Consider the following 23,334-nt stretch of genomic DNA (forward strand, 5'->3'; position numbering starts at 1 on the left):
CAATATCAAAAAATTATTGTTTCTAATTACATTAACTGATTTTTAGACTTGTACATGCCATTTTAAATGCTACAAAATGTAAATATCTTTCTAAGAAAAACAAAAATACATTTTTGCTTGTGTATACATATATTGTGGATTAAATTACAACATTCTTTGAATATTTCTTATGATAATGTTTATTCTAGAGTCACACCTACATTTAGTTTCAGCCTACTTTATAATTCTCACTCATTTTAGCCACAGAGTCGGTACTCCTCCTTCTTCATTCCAGTACTATATACCAAAATTGTTAATATTGTTGGTATCTTATTGTTTTACTTACTCTATGGCATCAATAATTTTCTGGGGGTTTGCTGGTGGTGGATAAACTATCTCATCCACTTCATCAATGTCACAGTTGCAATAAGTTGTGGAAACATGAATCAGTGCCTGTAAGAAATAGTTTCCTTGTTGAAAATCCAATAACACAGAGAAACAACCCTAGAGTATACATTCTAAATCAGTTCTGAAAAAACACACAGTATCCTCCATAGTTTAAAATCAACTTGTTTATAAATGACTTCCCAATATACATAGATAATTCTCTTGCAGAATTAATATGTATGTATGGAAGAAACTCAATAGACTTGTAAATAATGGCAGCACACATACTTCCAAACCAAAAGTATTCTAACAACCTTGATCATGTGGCTGACATACCCCATACATTTTACAAGAGCATTCAGTGAGAATCATGATAAAGTAGGGCCAGGTCAGACTGAAGTGCTTCTCCTGCACTTTTTTTTTCTCAGAAAAGAATTACAAGTTACATAGCATCTCTGCATCATAAACTGCAAGCAATATATCATTAATATTTTGATGACTTGGATATGCCACCAGATTATAGTCTTGACTGTTAACTGACTGTAATTGTAAACAAATTCAATGCTCCAAGTGCAGCCTACTTGTGCATGTACAATTCAAAGGCCATATATTTATTGCCATTTAGTTGTTGTACCAGCACAGAAAGTTACTATTACTCTTGTATGTAAAAGTAAATACAAAGACACATAAAATATGCAGGTTATAACAAGTTCATGTAAGGAAGTGCAAAATGCTTTTATTTTGCGTTTTATGTGAATTTGAGAAAGTAATGATAATTAACTGCTTGGAGTGTGGAAATGTATATACTTGAAGTAACAGCAATATCTAGTCATACAAGATTTATTGAACCTTAACCTGAGCCCATCCAACAATATGAAGAACAACTGACAGTACATGTAGAAACATTCAGGATAACCAGAAGTGCTGCCAGGATATGACATATCTTCACAAAATGGAACTGTGAAAACATGTCTGAAATTACTTTTGCAACACATTTTCAGTAACTTACTGCATCCAAAGAGTTGCATGTGATGCTGGAGGAGTATAATATTATATAGTGTGTGCCATATTCTTTCCAAGAATGGAAATGTTTTGGAAAGGTTGCGATACTAGAAAACAAACTCTGAACATCAACTCTATGAGTCATCTGTTGTTCAAGACTGAAATGCTGAGAATTTATCACAGATACTATAGAAAGATGAGAGCTGCTTCACACAGCTTTGATGGTCCGGTTTAGGTCTGTGATGTGCTTGGTAAATTATTGAGCAAGTTTTCAAAATGTGAACTACACTCTGTTTGTTTAGCATGGAATTCATTTATAAAGTGTTTGATTGTCATAGTGCTTGTGAACATTTTGAAATTTTAAATTAATATATTCCAGAGGTTAAGCATGTTCTGCAAGTTAAAGAGTAATTACTCAGGACAAGGATAATATTATATGTTTTTAGACAGGTCAATGTAAACATTGAATATATTGTCTTTAAGAAACTCTATAGTTTAAATACAAGTTACTTGTTAGTAATATCAAGATTTATATTGTGAGCCATTTCCCAATAGAAGAGAGTTTTTAACTTTGTAGTTATGAATACAAAGTTCTCTACAAGAAATAATATATTGACACACGACACATTTGTAACTAATTTCCAATTACATTTTCTTTCAAAAAATGATTTCTTCAGAGCTTAAACACAATAGACTTTAAGTAATTTCAAATTATACACAATGAATAAGTTTTGCATAGAAAAAGGTTTCTTGTCACTGTTTTAAACACAAGAAAGCTATGATTTCAAGTGTTATTGCTTCTTAAATATAATTACTTATCCAACCTAAACAAAAACGAAATTCTGATGTCAAAATTTTGTTTGAGTTTGATTGATATAACTTCTGATTAGAATTATCATTAGTAAACTTAGATATGAACATAAGAAATGTATAAACAATAAAAAACATACTATAGTTGAGATGTTTCCAAACTGGATCTATCTAAATACAAATTATATCAAAGCAAAATTCTCTACAGTTGCAGATATTATAATAGAAACTTAATTCGGTTGCAAAGCAATTAGAATAATAAATAATAGAGGTATACTTTAAAAGATACAAAACTTACAATGACCATACTCAACCTATATTAAACAAGCAGAATTTGTTATACATATTATATCAGAGTATTATACCAAATATCAAATTTCTCATGTTCATGCATAGTGATATAGTTATTATTGTAAACTAAAAATACCCGTTAACTGACAAACAAGAAGTAAACAAAAATACCAACTTCTGAAGTTCACCATGATATAGTACAGAACACTGAAATATATCACTTTAATATGAATGACACAAATGTTAAGAAATGTGTGCATAAGCTTAAGGTAATTTTTCTTTCACATAATCCCCGAGTTGCATAACTTTTTTCTTTCTAATCATGAAAACAGGCTACATTCAAAAGCTTATATTTCAAATGATTTAAAGATAATACTGAAACCAATAATTCTAAAAATCTTAAAACTGCAGGATATAACAGTAAAACTCACCACTAGATGTGGCATTTTGTGGCAGACTTCTGCCCAAGCCTATGGGTTCCTATTATATTCATCTCTACAGAATGCCTGTAAAACAAAATGACTATAAAAAGTTGAATTTTTATCTATAAAAGAAGTCACTGTGAAGTTGAAAAACTACATTATTTCTATGCTTTTACTCCCAGTAAAGTCGTACATAATACGTTTCCACAAAACTCACGCAATAAATCACAGCCTCATTTACTTATAAGATCTGTAATAGTACATGGCACATGATATAATATGTTTATATAATTTTATAATATTCTGTATATTATTTACACAAACATTATAAAAATACTAAATATCATTAATGTATTTATCCTAAATAAAATACTTTACTTTACAAGTTACTTGCAATTAAGGATATACATAACTTAAAAGAGAACTGAAGAGGTCATGAAACTTTTGATTGTTCTTTCTGCTACATACTTATATGGAACTGTTTCACACAGTTGTTATTTTAATTCTGATACAAATTCAAAGCACTCACTTAAAGAGGCTCATGAAATTTCACAGTAGCTGCAGAATGAAAAAACTACAGAAACTTCATTTGCAATACGTGTTATATCTGTAGGTCATAAACCAAGTCCAGGAAGAATAATATCTCCATGAACAGCAACCAATTTCAATAGCAAGCGAGATTGTTTTTTCCTAATGTTATGAAAAATCTGTAAACATCATAATAAAAGATTTATTAATCAGCAATAAAAATAGTGGATTAATTGGGATTTTGAGGAGATCCATTTATGATCCATTTTGACATTCCAGTCAGAAGACCAGAAACACTAAATGTTTGAATTATCAAGAGACAGACTCCATTATGGATCATTCTGCCCCAATTTAATCCATGAATAGAAACGATATCAAAATTATGATCAGTTAAAATATATCAATCATGTCTCAGTTAAAAAAAGGCAAAACAGAATGTAATCATTGTGTTTGTGTTTTCATCTTTATCAAAAAATAGTGTTTAAAACAACAAGAACATTTATATACACAAATGTATTTTAGTATGTTTAAAAACAAAATTTTAAACCACTTTAAATGCAAATATATATAAAAGTATACATAAATAGGTATTTATATAAAAATAATAAAATAACACAAGCTATAGTTAAGCATTTCTTCCAGATAATACATGACCTCACTTATAAAAAGTGAAAACATATACATGTATATACCTTTTTGTCTTTGACAAAGAATGGTGCTAACCCACAGGAATATTTCTGAGCCCTCCTCACCATCTACCATGAAAAATACTAATTTCATTGTTCCCAAAAAGGAAAAACAACACCAATGAAGCACGTTCTAATACACTCTCCCACTACATAACACTGTTGCTCTAGTATCTTTCTCAAGTCATACACACTGTGGGTGTACTGCACTTAAATTTTTTTTCTTTGCCCAACAGAAACGTGTATTGCTGCTGCTATTTACAAACATCTGTCTTTTAGTGAGCGACATGTTTCTGGATCACATTAAGTTAAAACATTTTTGGTTCATATAAGTACAGTACAAAAGCCAAAAATCAGATGACTTACCTCAGCATTCAGAAGTTCTTCAAGACGCATCCTGCAGTTATGCCTCCTTTAGACCTTAACAAAAGGTATATAGTCTTTACTCCACTATAGCAACTTAGTAGCTTCTCCACTAATACCTATAGTCACACAACATAAGATAATAAATACTATTTCTCTAATGTCCAGTATATTTTTGGAATTTCACACAAAGCTACTCCAGGGCTATCTGTGCTAGCCGTCCCTAATTTAGCAGTGTAAGACTAGAGGGAAGGCAGCTAGTCATCACCACCCACCGCCAACTCTTGGGCTACTCTTTTACCAACGAATAGTGGGATTGACCGTCACATTATACGCCCCCACGGCTGGGAGGGCGAGCATGTTTAGCGCGACGCGGGCTCGAACCCGCGACCCTCGGATTATGAGCCACGCGCCTTACGCGCTTGGCCATGCCAGGCCGTATAATGTCCAATGTAAACATTTCACAAATAGTTACAAGTTAGTAATATAATTAAAGAAACTAAACTGGCTTATTACTTAGTCACCTTATTGTATAGTAACTCAGTTATGATCTGCCAAGTTTAATTAAATATTTAAAGCACTGTTAAACATACAATGTACCACAAATCTCATGGCAACTAAACAAAAACATATATGTTTTTGTCTGTATGTATATAATACAAGTTAATAAAATTCATAGAAGTTCAACTAATCAACCACAAAAATTCACAACTCAGGTAATTACAAAACACTGTATTAAAAAATCTTACAATTAAGCCTATAAGTTACCATACCCAAGTGAAAACATAAATAATATGAAAATCATCATTTTGCTAACCTGAAAATATATACTCTTCAAAAAAAAAAACGCAAAAGGCAAAATATGAGACAAATTGTTAACAAGTTTATTCCGGGTAGTTCTGTATGACATGTGTGAAACTTTGCACATTCACTGCTGAACATCCAAAGTCTGCAAAGGCGAAGTCCACCCTCACTAGGTGAAGTTTAATGTCACTCAACGTCAATAACGAGTATGCCCCCCGTGAGCATCAATAACTGCGTGGAATCTCCTGCCCATGGAAGCGATGAGATGACGAATCACATCCTGTGGAATGGCTGTCCACTCAGCCTGCAAAGCTGCTGCAAGCTGAGGTAGAGTCTGCGGTTGAGGTTGTCGCCGTCGCAGACGTCGGTCCAACTTGTTCCAAAGATGTTCGATGGGGTTTAAATCTGGTGATCTGAAGGGCCAAGGAAGAACGTTGATGTTGTGGTGTCTCAAGAAGACAGTGGTGAGTCGGGCTGTGTGAGGACGGGCATTGTCATGTTGTAAAACGTCGTTGACGTTCACCATGATGGGTTGCACATGGGGCCTAAGAATCTCGTAGACGGTTGCGTACGATCTGATCGGAAATCCTATGCAGCCCTGGTATGGTTGAAGCAGTAGACGTCGCAGTGGTGGTCCTATCTCGAAAGTAACGTAACCGGATGTTGCGATCTTGTGCGGGCGTGGTCACACGAGGTCTGCCAGATCGTGGACAATCACGAGTTGATCCATGTTGTTGGTGACGATTCCATAGCCTTGTGATGGTGCTTGGGTGGACATTCACAACTCTGGCAACATTTGATCGAGATTCGCCTGCTTCCAAGCGACCAACAGCGTTGTTGCATTGTGCTTCAGTCTGTCTTGGCGTAACTGTATTGCATGTTGGTGGCTTAACACTAAGCTATGGAAACCGAGAACCCTTCACTTTCATAGGTATTTTGCACATGTTGCACTTGCAAAACATGCAGATCTGCCAAACAATTTTATTGGACACGCATGCGTTTTGGCGAAAAATCTGATGTTTTCCTCCGTTTTCAAAGTGCACAACTTTTATTGTCATTTTGGTCTGACAATACTCTGAGTTTGTAACGTTATTACATATATTTCTCTTTAAAATAACAAAAATATCCCTTTTGCGTTTCTCTTTTTGAAGAGTATATTTCCGATAAATACTTGCATCCTCTCATTACGAGCACAAATTTTCAATACTCACCACTAGCCTTCCACTGTATTATGCATATCCACATGTTAATAATTATGCAGCAATTCTCCACCAATAGGAGTGCAACACAACCCGTACTGTAACCAGTGCCCTCTTCAGATTTGCACTCATTAGTCATTTCAAGAATGGTCATATGACTTACACTACATATCACTGGAAGTAGGGAGGCTGGGTTGAAAATGTGATGGGAGATAAGTACCTGTCAAAAAAACTATATTCAGTTTAGGAAAATTTTAATTTACAATAAAATATCATCCTTACAGAATACCTAGAATAATACATTATACTGGCAAATGGCCAGTCATAAAATATTCCCCTTTAGGAAGCTTCAAAAGGTGTGGAACCAAAGAATAAATTATCACACTACATTTGATCCAGTTATATTCTTAGACCTCCTATGACTCTGTCACCAACATAGAAGGTAAAAAAAAAACTTGAAGAAATCCCATAATATGCATTACCTATTAACTAGATCCATAGAGCATAACAGACCATAGTGGTGGTTTGACCTCATCCAACACCTTGCGATATCTGTTATTGTACAATAGTTACCTCTTTACCTCAAAACAGAAGCTGGTAAGGAAGCCAAGCTCCCATACTAAAATCTGCCTCCAGTTACATGCATTTTCAACCCAACCAACAACTTATCCACCATGAACCAACATACAGTGGATGGTAGGGAGGTCTAAGACTTCAGTGAGAGAATATATTTGGTCCTAGCCTAATGGCATTGAGTATGTTTCTTCCAGTGTGTAGTAGAAGGAGGTTACTTGACTGTACACAAGTAGGAATGCATGTGCTGCATCCAAACTATAATGAACACTAGATCTGCCAGGAACTGACATCCAGCAGATACTAGGAAGAGGGATTACAAATCTGGACTACATTATCACCAGTCCAAAACCTGGTAGCACTGTGCATCTGTTGTCCAGTCCACAACAGGAGGAGGAATACCAGCCAGAAAACATGTGAGGACTTGCTTTGCTCGATCATCTCCAACCAACAACTGACACCCAGATAGTACATAGGTAGAAGGAATGTTTCAGCCTGAGTGACAAACTGCAATTAATATCACTATGACATGGTGGAGTGCTTCAATCAAAACCTGGCAATATCTGAAATTGTACATCAGGTCAGTAGTAGGAAGAGCATCATGCCATTGACACACAATTCTAATCATGACCAGACCATCTCCAACTAACAACAGACCCACCAGAAATGTAGATCCAGATGATGGTAGAAAGAAGAAATGCCACAATGGGAAAAAGCAATCTGCCAGATGTATATTAATACAGCATAGTGCTACAACCAAAAACTACTTGCATCTGGAATTGCACATTGGTTCTGCAGTAGGAAGTGCTATACACCTTCAACACCCACAGAATGCTACCATCCTACTCTCAATTGAATGATATTATGCCTCCCTCAGGAGGACAGGCCTCCATAGTCTGCCATCCTGGTGGCTAAAAAATAGTAAGTGGCAAGGACTCCCATACTCCACTAGAAGAAAAGAGAGTGCAAAGGATTGCATTACCAGAGACAATGTAGCAGGTGACCTATTTTGAAAAGCACAGCCACCATGTCGATGGAATCAATCAACTAACACCCAGCAACATCTGGAACTGCACAGCAGGTCAGTAGTATGAAGAGTTGCAATGCCATGGAGCATCAGAGATGAGTAGCAATCTCTGTCTGCCTTATTCATGTGTGTCCATGAGGGTACAGTCTAAGATCAATATATTTTTGAAACAAAAAACCAATACAGAGAATTACTAGCAGTCCTATAGAACACCCCATCTCTATGGTGTGTGTAATCTAATCCAATAATGTAATTGTTTCAGTATAAATGACAATTGAACAGACACACAACCAACACCTGGTGAGATCTGAAATTGTTTATCGGGTATGCAGTATGAATTGACACTGGGCATGTTCACAAGATAAATCTTTAAAAAAGTATACAGAATGCTCAGGATCAGAATAATCATAAATATGGAAATGGAGGATAATAAAATTGGAGAAAAAGTGGAATTAACCTCCCTAGAAGCAGACATCTTTGGCAAAAATGAAGGGTCAGGAAAGAGGAGAACATAGAAACAGTGGAACAGCAAACGACAAGCATCAATCCAAAAATCTCAGATCACTGCTGGCCACAAGCTAATGACGAATAGTGATTTTAAAGAAGTTGATATAGGAACATGAAGGCGAAGGTTCAAATGGAGGAAAAGTGAGAGAATGAAGGGCAATGTTCAGAGTGTAATCTAAAGAAGACACAGGTTGAGGAAGGCAGGAAAGGTAAAACGAATGAAACAAAGACAACGTGGAATATTGGAAAACAGAGACAAACGCACTAAATCTTAATGTGCAAAATAATTCTGCTCAAATACTGGTAATTGAGGAAACACACAGTCCTCTAACAAAGAGATCAGTGAACAATGTTGTTAGCTGTGGTTGAATAGGTTGTGAAGGATTATATCATTGGTGAAATGACAAGCAGAGAAAAGTATACCATTTATGCTGATAACCTGCCAAAGAAAAAGAATATAACAGGCAAGAAAATCCTTTTCAGTTCTGATGAAGAGCATGTACAACTTCTGCCAAAGGACAAGGAATAGTAGACTAAAAATGGAAATATTGTGATGTGTGGTAAAAACTCTGGAGAGAATTGATGTCTGGAGAATCTTGTTGAACCAATGTAATCTGGTTTATGACCAGATTTGAAGTGTCTAGAATATCACATGCTAGCAAGTCAATGCGATTATTGTGGCTCCATTAGTAGAAATCCAACATTCAGAAATGAAGGTCTCATGGCAAGGTACCCCCTTGACTGATGTTATAATACACTACTATGAAATTGTCAGTGGACCATCACCAAATGTCCCCTAAACATCTGACAAGAAGTGACTCAGTGCATGATGAACTGCCAGCAACACCAAGATATTAATATGTAAGGACGATTCAGCCAGTTAAAATGACCCAAAACATCATTAGTATTGAGATATGCACCTCAAGCAGAAAGGGATACATCTGTAAAAAGATGACAATATGTTCGATGATGTGGAAGAGCTGTAACTACCTAAAACTGCAAGCACATAGTGAAAATTCCAAACCTTATGCAAAAATACAATTTATGAAATGTATGAAAAGTTGGAAAAATAAACTTTTCACGGTTCATTAGCGCGAAAAATAAAAAAAAACGAAGTATTTACGATTTAAAAAAAAACGTCAAGAGATTTGCGAGCAAAAACAATCACGTCTATAGAATATTAACGCCAATCGAGAAAAAATTAATTAATGAGTATAAATGTGGGAAGAGCGATCTGTTACGATAGTAGTTGTGTAGCGTTCCTATTGGTGGAGTGCAGATAGCTATCATGTAGCTTTGCACAAAATTCAAACCAATCCTATTGGTTGGCAGGTGCTGTATAATAACATACATGAAGAAATGCAGAAACAGCAAGTGTAAGGCTAAAGATGTATCTCAAAACGTTGTTCGCTGTTTTATTAGCAAAAGTGTTAATACCCATACAAGCCGTTCTGAGATAAATTTATATTTCAAGTGGGTTTCTCGCCATCAAGAAGTGTAAGGCCAGTGACTTGCGTTGAATATTTGCTCCGATATAGGACAGCACTAATCAAGAAAGGCTATTTTTTTGAGAGGGACTTAAGATAACGTAACGGAATTTTTTTTTACAGTTTTAATTTATTATATTTGTTAATTGCAATATTTTTTCTTTCAAGCATTCACTTTAGAAAACGTCATTACCTTATGATAAAAAAATTATATTTTTTTGCCTTATACCTTTGGGCACTTTTCTAGTAAGTTTTGAGCTGCAACAAACAAACAACAACTATTTACTGAACCCTAATGGTGTATTTGAAATTACTATTAAAACTCAGAATCATTGTTAATTTTTATTGCAAAGGGGCAATAGAGACAACGTTCCAATTCATTGAGATTCAATGGATAAATACATTAATTTTTTACTTAATTTTTTTACTACAGATAGCGCGATCGACGGTTTCAATTTCATGGAGAAATTATTCTTCCAGTTTTGAATGAGTACAAAAAAATTTTATCAGCTTATCTCAAACAATTACATTTATATTGATACATTAACGAACTCTGTATTTTATAGCAGCTAAAGAGTGACAGCTGAAGTTTCCATGTGCATTGTCAGCTGTGTAACTGTTCAAAATAAGAAAAGTCACACACACGAATTTTTATTTGCTGCTACTGCCTAATGGCCGTGCTGTAAAAAGAAATCAGACCTCCAATATTAAGGAGTATTACAAAGAAGAACCTTAACAATTTGATAAAGTATTTCGGGGCTGAACACTGAGAAAAAGAATGCAACAACTTATTCTGAGACTGGATGGTTCAGCATTCGAAAGAGTAGAACACTTGGGTGACGAGCAATTAATGGAATACAGTTGTGCTAAAAATTCGACGTACGATCCCCAGTTCGAAACTCGACAGTTAGAAGCCAACAAAAACTTGGCCATTTATGCTGATGACTTTCAACACCAATGTATGCATTAGCGGATCTGCTAAGTAATTAATCATCGCGATCATTAATCAATTACATTTAACTAAGTGATCGTTATTACAGGAGACAAACCGTCTTACTTTTAGCTAGTTGTGTGTTTCTTATAGACATTTTGCAATTTTACTGTCCTTTAATACGTGATGTCGAGAAAACCCACTTGTAGAGAAATATATATGCAAAAACAAACAACGTTCGCTCTTCTATGTAAAATATTTTCTCAACCCAAACAAGACGTTTTTGCATATATATTTGTCCTTTAATACGATTGACATCTTCAGGTAAACAGTTTAAAATTAAGTTACTCAGGAGCATATTTTGAATCGGTAAAATGCTTTAGTTGCAATTGCACTCTACTTATATATAACTTTATAAATTATTTGTTTTATTGTTACTCTAAATAAAACGACCAATGTATAAAAATTGATCAATTTTATTATTGTTTACTAAAACTGATTGGTGCATTTATGTATATATAATTTATTGTGACCCGCAGGTTCCATTCCACTTGTCACCAAATATGTTTGCCCTATCATCTATCTGCTACCATCCCTAGTTCTGAACTGCTAATCAGATGCAACACAACCAACTGTCAGTATCAATAACCAACTCTTTAGATTACTATTTATTAAAGGATAGAATTAATTCATAAGCCGCGGGTCAGCCTAGCCTGGTGGTTAGGGTGGTTGCCTCGTACACTGAGGGCCACACAGTCGATGCCTGGTGCCAAACAACTTCGCCATTTTAACCGACTTAGATATAATTATGCAGAAAGAACCGTAATCTTATACTAGCTTTGTTATTTGACATGTAATTATTTTGTTTGTTTGTTTTGAAATTTCGCACAAAGCTACTCGAGGGCTATCTGTGCTAGCCGTCCCTAATTTAGCAGTGTAAGACTAGAGGGAAGGCGGCTAGTCATCACCATCCACCGCCAACTCTTGGGCTACTCTTTTACCAACGAATAGTGGGATTGACCGTAACATTATAACGCCCCCACGGCTGGGAGGGCGAGCATGTTTGGCGCGACTCAGGCGCGAACCCGCGACCCTCAGATTACGAAGCGCACGCCTTAACGCGCCAGGCCAACATGTAATTATGTGAGACTATCATTAATTAATGTGACTGAAAGCTTTGCAATTAATTTGTTTTCATTTTAACCCAAAACAGATTTAATAAAATATTAAATTACTCAGTAGAAGCATTTTCTGCTGAGCTTGTTTAACCGGGTAAATCTTCTCAAAGTTAATCTCATCCATGTATATCCACCTGCATGTTTTTATTATGTACTATAATTAAATAGTGTTCGCAAAGAACAAAATGTGAAAGTATTACAGAGTTAAATTGTCAAGGAAACAAAATTTTAAATTGAGGTTTGACTTTAACGAAATTGAAGAGTGAAACTAAAATATTAATACTTAAGAAAAATAAGGAAATATGTGAAGGCCTAAAAGAAAAATTCCTAAGAGGAAAAATGTTATAAGTAGGCGATATTAAGAACAAATAAAGTTAAACGTGTACATATCTAGTACTGTAATTCTGATATAATAAATGCACATCACAGACTGAATGTACTAAATGTGTACTTCGTTTTGTATTGCTCGGCCATTTTCTATATTATTACATTTATTTTGTGGATTAGGATTTCTAAAAAAAGACATCTATATTTTGCTGCCATCTGATCTATTTTTAAGCATTTAATGAGTGAATGTGACGGGGCTGTGTTGCAAGAGAAGCAGAAATTGATGAAAAAAGGTAAAGAAGAGAATTAAGTACAAAGTTAAATATACATCAAGAATTTCCTTGATTTTGTTGTTGAAACAAGGATAAAAAACTAATTAAAATGCCCAGTGATTCGTATATAGCTAGAAACACGATAAATCAAGACTGTGTCACCATTGCCAATGGTAAAGTCCAATATTAGACAATATCCGAGATAAAATATATTTAAAATGATGCCGCCGCTGACAGCTGTAGTGACGGAACGAAAGAAAAACTTAGTCAATTGTTACTTGAGTAACACAAAGACCATACAATGGTGGATCAGTCTCTTGTAAAACAAACAAACCCAATAAGTACAGAGACAATGGCCAATGTGAAGCCTTGAGAAGACAGCTTCCCTCCTACGTCAACTAGACTGCCAAACAACAAGAGTAGGTTTTATCTGGAATATCTTGGCGTGATGTCGCTAACTCCAAATTGACCGCCAACTGGCTTTAACGAAAGATCTGAAGTCCATATGAGGAATAGGCAAGACTGTGATCTCCCCATAACAGACAGATTTTGCTGTGTTGTCAGTGAGCTCGTTCCAACAAACACCAACACAGCCAGGAATTAAAAAAAAAACTTAAAAGATGAAAGAATAAGAAAAATGGTCCAATCTTTTCTGATAGTCAGAGGGAATTTACATTAAATAATTCTAGAGTATTCAATGAGTATTCAAAAAGTCACATGATTTTTAAATCACTCATAAAGTGGAATAAAAGAATGGTTCAAAAGGTTTCCAGAAAAGTTGGTTCTTCATCAGATGACTCAACAAAAAGTCATAAGTCGGGATGGTAACTAGCCATCACTGAATTAGCTAATAATCAAATTCTGTAACATCATCCATGGTTAGACTAAATGTCAATTAACTAATTCAGAAGTTGAAGGTCAAAGATAAGAATAGCAGACCATCTGTTTGCATAAAGCACAGCTCACCAAGGTATGAATACAAATGCAAGGTGGAATGCTTTGGTAAGCACTGGAGATTCGCAATGTGCTGTAAAGAAAGTTGGAAATGTCTGAAGTGAAATGCGAGTTCCTAAAATTCTATACCCAAACTATGGAGTGGAAAATTGTGCAAAGCTGAAGCCCTTGATGATGTACAGGGTTCAAAAGATTCACAGTTGAGTTTCTGGCTGAATTATAGACCATAGGTTTATAGTCCAGTTTAGATCAAATACGGGAACGACAGATCTCCAACAAAGAACACTTGTTTATTCTTTCTTTGAGAAGTAGAAGAGAATATGCAGAGAATGTTCAGTGCTTTTGCGAAGCTGCTTAATGTGGTGGGTTGAATGTCAGCTTATGGGCAAATAGAAGCCCCAAGAAATTTGTCTTAGTCACCATGGAAATTATGACACCTTCTAAGTAAATATCAAGACATGATGCAAAAATATACACAAATGGTGTTTGATAGCGAGAATGAGAAATCAAGTGCTATATTCCACTCAGATAAACAAGAAAGAGCAGACTGAATTGCCACTCAATAAATTTATTTGGTGATTAACAGGAGATATGAAAGTTAGTTGCAACTGTAGAAGGAAGTTGTTTAGCGATGATATTGATCTTAACGCCAAAAAGTGTGAAACTCAAGAAACAGCTCTGAGGGATTCGAAGGCCCTATGTGAAGAATTGGGATAATGTCAATCTAGTACGGACCCAGAATGATCTGTCATAATAATGATAGTAACTCTATACAGTGAATTATTACGACAAATGCAGATTGTGCTTATTAGCTATCTGTATAGTTCTTCTCTATGTTGACTGCATAGAGGCAGATCTAGTGAGCCATTCCATAAGGCTTTCATACCCAATTTGAATGTCTTTAAGAATCTTAAGTCGTTTTAGATTTTCGTATTTACAGCTAAGTTATAAACATAATTTTATTCTATGTTGTAGTGTTTGCAATATCACAAATTAAATTTTTGAAATAAACTTTATTATGCACTCACCTAATAATGAGTTGGAACATTCCTTTGGCATGATTATTTGAATGAACTAGATATGGCATCAGATCTTATCACGTGTTTCTACAGATTCATTTAGCATATTTTATGACTTACTGTTTGCAACTGGGATAACCAATTTTTTGGCTGGTTTTAAGTTACTATGCGAGATTTATTTATGCCCTCACTGAGTGGTACGAGTTATGAATTGGATCAACTGAGACATAGCCCGATATTTGTTGCACTTTATAAACTTATCCAATTATTATGTCTCTCTGTCAGTCACCAGTGACATGGAAGCAACAGTCGTATTCTCTTTCTGTTAGACTCGACTAAATGTCATTTCTCTGTGAGCAGCCAATAAAAGAAAAGGTATTTGTTAACTAAAACCCCTTGTAAACTGGCACCCATTCTCAAGTCTTTCTCCAAATCGAAAATTTGTTCTTATAAATCCCAAACTATAATCTAATGCGCAAAGTAAGGAATCTATTTTACACGCACAAATAAATGGAGTGGTCTATAAATTTGTGTGAGAAGAAGACCGTAATTATCTTGTCAGTGTATCTGAGATTTCGATGTGTCGTTATATTATACTTTTACCAGGTCAAGTGTAATTCTCAAAAGGGAAAGAATTAATTCATTTCACATTTGACCCTTTCAATGATGTGACAATGAAACACGATAAAAATACTGAGTTTTTATATACACATATATATTTTCGATTTTCACATTAAGATTATTTTTTTTTAGAATAGTATTAGTTGAGTCCAATTTTCAGTGGCGAAGCCAGGTATTCCACGCAGAGAGGAGAGAAAATTTTGTGGGGGGAAATAAATTAAAAAACTAAAATTTACTTAATTTGTAATAAAATGGTCATTAAAATAAATTAAATGTAATAGCGTTCATAGAAGTTTTTATTTTATTTTATTAAGTGATACTAAATGAGTTAATTATATACAAAACTGAAAAGTAATATGCTTGTCATTTCTTGGTTTTTCTAATTTTCGATCAAGACAATAACTCGAACTTTTGTACTTTTCATTCGGTTCTTTGTATTTCGTGAAACGCTTTTCGTGCGCTACTGCGCTAGCCATCCCTAATTTTGAAAGTGATAACCTAGATGTATTGCAACATCACCCACACCCAACTGCTGGGCTACTCATGTCAAACTACTGGGATTCTACCGCCATTATCATAACACATCCACTGCTCATACAGCCCGATCTTTTTTTCTCAAACGGTAATAAGGCGCAAACCACGGAACTTTAGGTCTACAGACCAACACTTTATCCAGTAAGGCTTCTAAATATTTTGACACTTATCTTGGTTCATAATAGAGCCAGCAGTCAAACGTTATTAGGCTTCCATAGTACTGTGATAATATTTATGTATCACTTTAAAAACGTTTGTTACTTTGTATATAAATGACGATTTTTTTTTTTAATTTAACAAACACGTATATAAACATTTATGTTTTTGGTATACGGTGTAGAGGTACACATTTGTGCATGTTCTTAAATACCTACTAGACTTCTGCAGTTCAGAATTTTCAGGAATACACGTGGTTCATTAGGTACCTAATATAAGTATTTTTTGTAACAACAAAACTAACCATAAAACTACTTGTCCAATGGACAAAGTAGAGCGAAGTATAATGGTAAAACTGGTTGTCCCTCAGATAAATTTTGTTGTGTCGGGGGGAAACGAATTCTACGCCCCTGCTTGTGCTTCAAATGGAGAGAGAGAATGTATTGAAAGTATTAGTGAGTGTAACTATACTGTGATCCTACACAAATGTTCCTCTATTCATACTAAACATAATATTTGGTAGAGAATCTACAATCAACCTGTGTACAGAGCTAGTTCAAGAGATTTTGGGGGGAATAGCAGTTAATGGTTTCACTAAACTTGTTTTAAATTGTGAGTTCCGCCAGATACATTTTGTTATGAGTATTTAGATAACATGTTTTTGTTTTGTTTTTTTTAATTTCGCACAAAGCTACACGAGGGCTATCTGGGCTAACCGTCCCTAATTTAGCAGTGTAAGACTAGAGCAAAGGCAGCTAGTCATCACCACTCACCGTCAACTCTTGGGCTACTTTTTTACCAACAAATAGTGGGATTGACCGAAACATTATAACGCCCCTATAGCTGAAAGGGCAAGCATGTTTGGTGTAACGGGGACTCGAACCCACGACCCTCAGAGTACGAGTCGAGTGTCTTAACCACTTGGCCATGTCGGGCCCAAGAGCATTTAGAGATGTGTAGTTGACTGAAACAAGAAGAAAGATGAACAGGTTGGTGTTTTGGTCACATATTTTAACAAATGGCCATTGCATGCCTCAATTTAAGATCTATAGTTATTGAATTTCCGTATATAGCTGCTATAAGTACATTTTGCAATCACGAGATACTTCCTTACTGTCACATCAATTGACATCCTTTCTCTGTCAACGCTTTTTCTTTTCTGTTTTTAAAATTCAAAGTGTTTACTTTTCAGAATAGATGGAAAATTGTAAGTAGATTATATACAGTGGAGTTTTTTTCTGGTATCACAATAGATAGGAATATTGTCTTTATTAAATATGATTATGTATTTATTTCAAAATAACCATAGCAGCACGCAGGAATTACGCGAATGATTAACCCTATCTACATACATATACATATATATGAAGCTAACTGCGCTGGAAGCGAAAAAAAGAGGAATGAGTGAGTATATTTTCAAACATTGTACTCAATGTTATTTTAAAACATACCAAATTTGTTTATTTGAATTAACTACAACGGATACTTATCAAGGTTATGTTTACACAGTATTTGAATATATATATATATATATGCTACTTTGACTAAGTCGTCTTATTGTACAACAACTGCTACAATTTATAGTTGTGTTGTATGTTTTTATGTAAAGCGTATAACGACATAATCAAAGAAATGAAGGAAAATGCATATCTTACAGAATAACAGAATTTTCTATAAAATTTAACAACAATGATAACATTTTACATAAGATCATGTAGGCACTTCTTATTTTACCTTCTCCTGAATCTTCTCTGCTTTAATTTGTACATTAATTCGAGACGTTTAATACTTGGCAATTATAAAAGAAAATTACCTTTCCCATGAAGCCAGTTGATCAGAACGCAACGATCCTGGAAAAAATTCACCAACAGGAGAGGAATCATTTTCTGCCATTTTGTATAACTGGTACTGCTTCTATGTCACTGGTCACTTGGAAAGCTATATGAAAATTAATTTGCAAAAACATATTAGATTCACTTTTATAAATAGCTTCAAATGTCAACCTTATTATTTCAGATAAGTTTAAGCAAATCCCAAATAATGATTATCGACGGTTATCCTGTGTTCAATGTACACAAGGAAAACAAAAAGATTTCGTAAAATATATGATATATAAAACTTTACGTTCAAAGGTTAAACTAACTGCACTGCAAATCATTTCTACTAAACTTCCTATTTATAAATACAGTCACGTAAAACATACTTCTCTATTATTCTTTAATAACAAATATATGCATAATAAATGTTTAAGTTTTATAGATCAACACTGAATTTTATTCTACACAAAATATATTTGAATTAACAATTTATTTTTATTATCTACATATATCTGATAGAATTTTGCTTTGACCAAGTTTTCTTAGTCATTTTGTTTTTAGTTTTCACGTATCTATTTTGGATTGTTTGATAAAACAAGTTCTATATTTGACAAGTAAATAGAACACAACATGTTTCAAAATTTTTTCGAAAACATTTATGAGCAACACAAGATACTGAACAAGAGACAAGACAGGACAACAGACAGATATGAAGGTGAACTCGATGATGTAGACTTTCTCTACCAAACAGAATACCAACTTTATAAGGAAACAAAGCCAAAAGTGTACGATTTCAACAAGATTAGGATTCCAATTTTACTTTCCAATCAATCATTGCATACCTCAACTGGTTGGAGAATGAAACAGGTATTCACGCTATACAATAAGAAGACGTACTAGTCAAATAAGCAACCACATTACCTGAGTAGCTGCACGACCAAAAAGTTGAGGTGGGTACTACTGAGATTATGGAAAGCATGGAGAAAAAGACTTGCTTCCTTTGGCCATTTCAGCTTTACAACCGAGCTTCTGTAATGGAAACTAAGCTCTAGGGCTATTGTAAAGATAGAGCATAAGTGGGCATTACAACATTAGCCGTTACCACCTGGTGATGCTTTAAAATAACTTTAATATAATCCATTCAACTATCTGTAGCCCATCATGAGTATACTGCCCAATATAATTATGAACCATCAAGATGCTGAACCTGACCTTCATACACTATCCCCCATACTCTAAGGTAAAGACTGAAGGTTGCTAGAGGGTGTCATATACTGTAACAAATATGAAGAAATTTTCTCAGCTAAATCTGTATGAAGACTTTGAAAGATGTGTGGAAATTGTTGCTCGTGAAACAACCAGAGAAACATTGTAGCGGAAAAGTCACTGTTGATATAACTGGTCTTCTGGCTGATGCTAAAAGTTCATTGTTATTACTTCTTCAAGTGAACCAGAACTATCCACTCGCCAATACATTAATGTAGACTGTCTAAACTGAACGATCGATGACATCATTCGGAACATCTGGAAAAATCAAAACGATTAAAGTAGCCAAATTAGTAGACAGCTGGTGGTGTTTTATAGCACAAAGCAACTATGCTATCATTTTAAATGCTGGTTGTGGTCAAAATGGAAATTTAACCATATCATCCCTAATATGATGATCTGACTGAATGACAATACAGCCTTAATTGCATATTTGGAATTTTTTGTTGACATTAACATCAGTGTTATAAGTCCACAAACTCTCTGCTGAGCCACCGAGGGCGGTAAAAAAAAAAAGCAAGACTGACAAAATCTCATGACATTATCGAACATAAACATTAAAAATTCACTTCATCTTTATAGTACCTGTGCTATAAAAAACACATAAAAATAACCGTGCATATATTTACTAAAAATGTTAAAGTACAACGTAAATATTACACTGGTGTTTGAGCTATCCAAATTATCAAAACAACAGAATGTTTTATTTTATAATCTAGTGAAAACTATTTTATTTATAATTCTAGTGTTCTTTTTATTGACACTTTAACAAGTAAGCCTAAACAATTATAACAAGTAAGAAAAAACATTTTGTAAATGTAAAAGAAGAATATTATTACAGTATTCATTATTATCTCACTAAAAGTTCTGTTTACGTTTTAAGAACTAACGATATAAAATACACGATTGCAAAAAGGTTACGAGATCAGTCGAGCTTACCGACCTCGTAATGAATCTGTAATAATCAAGACATGTTTGGACTCAACTCCACGAGGGTTATTTGCGTTATCTTCCCACAAGTTAGCAGTGTAAGGTTAGACGGAAGGCAGCTAGTCATCACCACCCACCGCCAACTCTTGGGCTACTCTTTTACCAACGAATAATGGGATTGATCGTAACTTTATAACGACCTTACGCCTGAGAGGGCGAACATGTTTGAGTGACGAGATTCGAACTCGCGACCTTAAGATTACAAGACCATAGCCCTACCCACCTGGCCATAAAGGAAACATGGAATTAAATCGAGATGTTTCTTTCAGAAAATTACGAATCATTGCTACCAAAGAGACTTGGAGAAATCTGGTTACTATTTAAGTATCTGGGCCTGGCATGGCCTAGCGCGTTAAGGCGTGCGCTTCGTAATCTGAGGGTCGCGGGTTCGCGCCCGAGTCGCGCCAAACATGCTCGCCCTCCCAGCCGTGGGGGCGTTATAATGTGACGGTCAATCCCACTATTCGTTGGTAAAAGAGTAGCCCAAGAGTTGGCGGTGGGTGGTGATGACTAGCTGCCTTCCCTCTAGTCTTACACTGCTAAATTAGGGACGGCTAGCACAGATAGCCCTCGAGTAGCTTTGTGCGAAATTCAAAAACAAACAAACAAAATTTAAGTATCTTATATAAAGGAAGTGTTCGCCTGGATGTTAAAATTGCTGAAAAAATATTAAATATTGAAAAGGCAGACTGGCGAACGTTCTTCCCATATCCAAAGGTCGAGAATTTGTTAGAAGTTGGTGGCATAAGGCGTTCGACGTGAAATCTGAGGGTCGTGGTTTCGAATCCCGGTCGCACCAAACATGCTCGCCCCTTTTAGCCGTGGGTGCGTTATAATGTCACGGTCAATCCCACTATTCGTTGGTAAAAGAGTAGCCCAAGAGTTGGAGGTGGGTGGTGATGACTAGTTGCCTTCCCTCTAGTCTAGACACTGCTAAATTAGGGACGGCTAGCACAGATAGCCCTCAAGTAGCTTTGTGCGAAACTCAAAAAACAAACAAGAAGTTGGTATCTTGAAAAAATCAGGATAAAAAGCCTAATCGATATCATACTGAATCGCTAAAAATGGAACTGAGTCCTTAATCACTTACGCACCTAGTAACACTTCTGGTTATAAATAAATGTACTTGGGATGGCTGTAAAGCCACATACTTTGGCAAAAAGTAAATATTATTTTCAACATTAGACGTTACGATGTTTACTTACCTTTTGTACCCCCTTCCTGATGCTGTTCGTTTGTTTTTGTTGTTTAGTTACTTCCGCACCAAACTCGTTAAGACTAAACCTACTGCTAGTAATAGTACCGTTAATCTCTATATCGTGGAATTGATACGTTAACTTTGGGTATATTTGAACGCCTCGACTTTCTACTTTCCAGCGAAGACACAATTCATAAGCAACACAGAATCACCCGCTGAAGCACAAGTTCAACATAATTATCTGTAAAGTACCAGGTTATTTAACACTACTCACCAGTGTTCCGTATTACACAGTGATACGTACGACTTCGCTCTCGAAACAAGCACCGTATTATCAGATCTAGAAGCCGCTGAGAAGTAAAAGAACATAATCACGGATCAATTTTTCATTTCTAATCTAAATATCTAAACAACTATGTTTATTCACGTTTAGTATTAAATGAAATAAAAGAAAAAAAGCTTGATAAAACGTCAGATACAAATATAACGGGATTTTCTAAAAACAAACAAACATTTATATTGACTGGAAAAGGAGAGCAGATTTTATAAGTAATAACATTGATTTTATTATTTTTTATTATTGCAAAACATAGCAAATATTCGAAATACACACTTTTAACTTGCCTTTGATGGTTCAACGGTAAGTCTTAAGCCTTATACTTATAACGCTAAAAATACAATTTCTGTCTCTAATCTAGTCCTTATTCTCGATATATATCACATCCGCTTGTTCTCAAATATTCATGAATATCGAGGACTATCGTAAAGCGCCCTCTAGAAAAAATCTATACTACAATATTAAGAATATTGTTTTTAACAGTATATTTCAATTTACCAAACTTTGCTTTTGATTGAATATATTGCATTGTACTTTCTTACTAATTTTGTTACGTGCAAGAAAACCTTAAAAATTGGAATTCAATCTAAAGCGAAAATGAATGTGTTTAACGTGCATTTTTTTGTGATTCTACTAATAATATTTTGTACTGAAGCACACAGTGAATATGTATAATATTGTTGAAAATAACCCAATTTTATAACTGAATAATTATTTTTCCTAAAAATTTGATATGCATTGTTCACATACATAAATTAATGAACTTAAATTTTATTTTGTATTTTTAAACAAGCGAACAGCTGATGAGAAAATGCCTTATCTAAACTAGTGGAAGGAGCACGAGCACAGATCGCAATACTTCAAAAGATCTAGTTTAGTAGCAACAAATTAGTTGAATCTTAGGTACATAGAAAGATGTTGCCATAACGTGTTTTTTCATTGGGACGCAGCATGGCCAGGTGGGTTAGGGCGTTTGACTCGTAATCTCAGAGTTGGTGGTGGGTGGTGATGACTAACTACCTTCCCTCTAATCTTACACCGCTAAATTAGGGACGGCTAGCGCAGATAACCATCGTTTGGCTTTGCGCGAAATAAAATAAAAAATGATAAAAATAATGCAAAGCCCAATCAACATAAAAAAAGCTTAGTTTATTTCTTCTTTAAGGCTTGCTGCAGCTATTGTCACAAGTACACAATTGTAGGCCTAAGTTCACAAATAATGTTTTCACTTTCAAAAGAAATTTAGTTGGTAGTGATACAACGACTAATGTTCAAAATAAGTTAATTGTGCAATTTCGTGGCTAATTGATAGAGAGAAAAAAAAAATACACGACAACTCGCATTGATCAGAATATTTAATAATTCAACGGGCCCGGCATGGCTAGGTGGGTTAAGGCGTTTGACTCGTAATCTGAGGGTCGCGGGTTCGAATCCCCGTCGCACCAAACATGCTCGCCCTTTCAGCCGTGGGGGCGTTATAATATTACGATCAATCTCACTATTTGTTGGTAAAAGAGTAGTCCAAGATTTGGCGGTGGGTGGTGATGACTAGCTGCCTTCTCTCTAGCCTTACATTACTAAATTAGGGACGGCTAGCGCGGATAGCCCTTGTGCAGCTTTGCGCGAAATTAAAAACAAACAAACAAACAAACAATAATTCAATAAATTA

At 35.0% G+C, this 23,334-nt stretch overlaps 1 protein-coding gene across 2 annotated transcripts in view; it reads right to left on the minus strand.

The window, feature by feature from the left end:
- LOC143258678 (fatty acyl-CoA reductase 1-like) overlaps positions 1-22,072 on the minus strand; it is a 47,529-nt gene extending 25,457 nt beyond the window's left edge. Inside the window, exons 1-7 of one of the 2 annotated variants that reach the window (XM_076518070.1) lie at positions 21,942-22,072; positions 21,603-21,678; positions 17,871-17,995; positions 6,484-6,691; positions 4,472-4,525; positions 2,901-2,975; positions 326-432 (exon numbers count right to left, since the gene is read on the minus strand). In XM_076518070.1, coding sequence (XP_076374185.1) covers positions 326-432; positions 2,901-2,915 — 122 coding nt within the window. In that variant the 5' untranslated portion in view covers positions 2,916-2,975; positions 4,472-4,525; positions 6,484-6,691; ... (1 more) ...; positions 21,603-21,678; positions 21,942-22,072. Of the gene's footprint in view, positions 1-325; positions 433-2,900; positions 2,976-3,420; positions 3,650-4,471; positions 4,526-6,483; positions 6,692-17,870; positions 17,996-21,602; positions 21,679-21,941 lie in introns of those variants that run through there. The other variant, XM_076518069.1, reaches the window with a different exon arrangement.
- Between the last annotated feature and the right edge of the window lie 1,262 nt (positions 22,073-23,334).

The sequence above is a fragment of the Tachypleus tridentatus genome, chromosome 8 (assembly GCF_004210375.1).
Source record: "Tachypleus tridentatus isolate NWPU-2018 chromosome 8, ASM421037v1, whole genome shotgun sequence".
NCBI classification, from domain to species: Eukaryota; Metazoa; Arthropoda; class Merostomata; order Xiphosura; family Limulidae; genus Tachypleus; species Tachypleus tridentatus.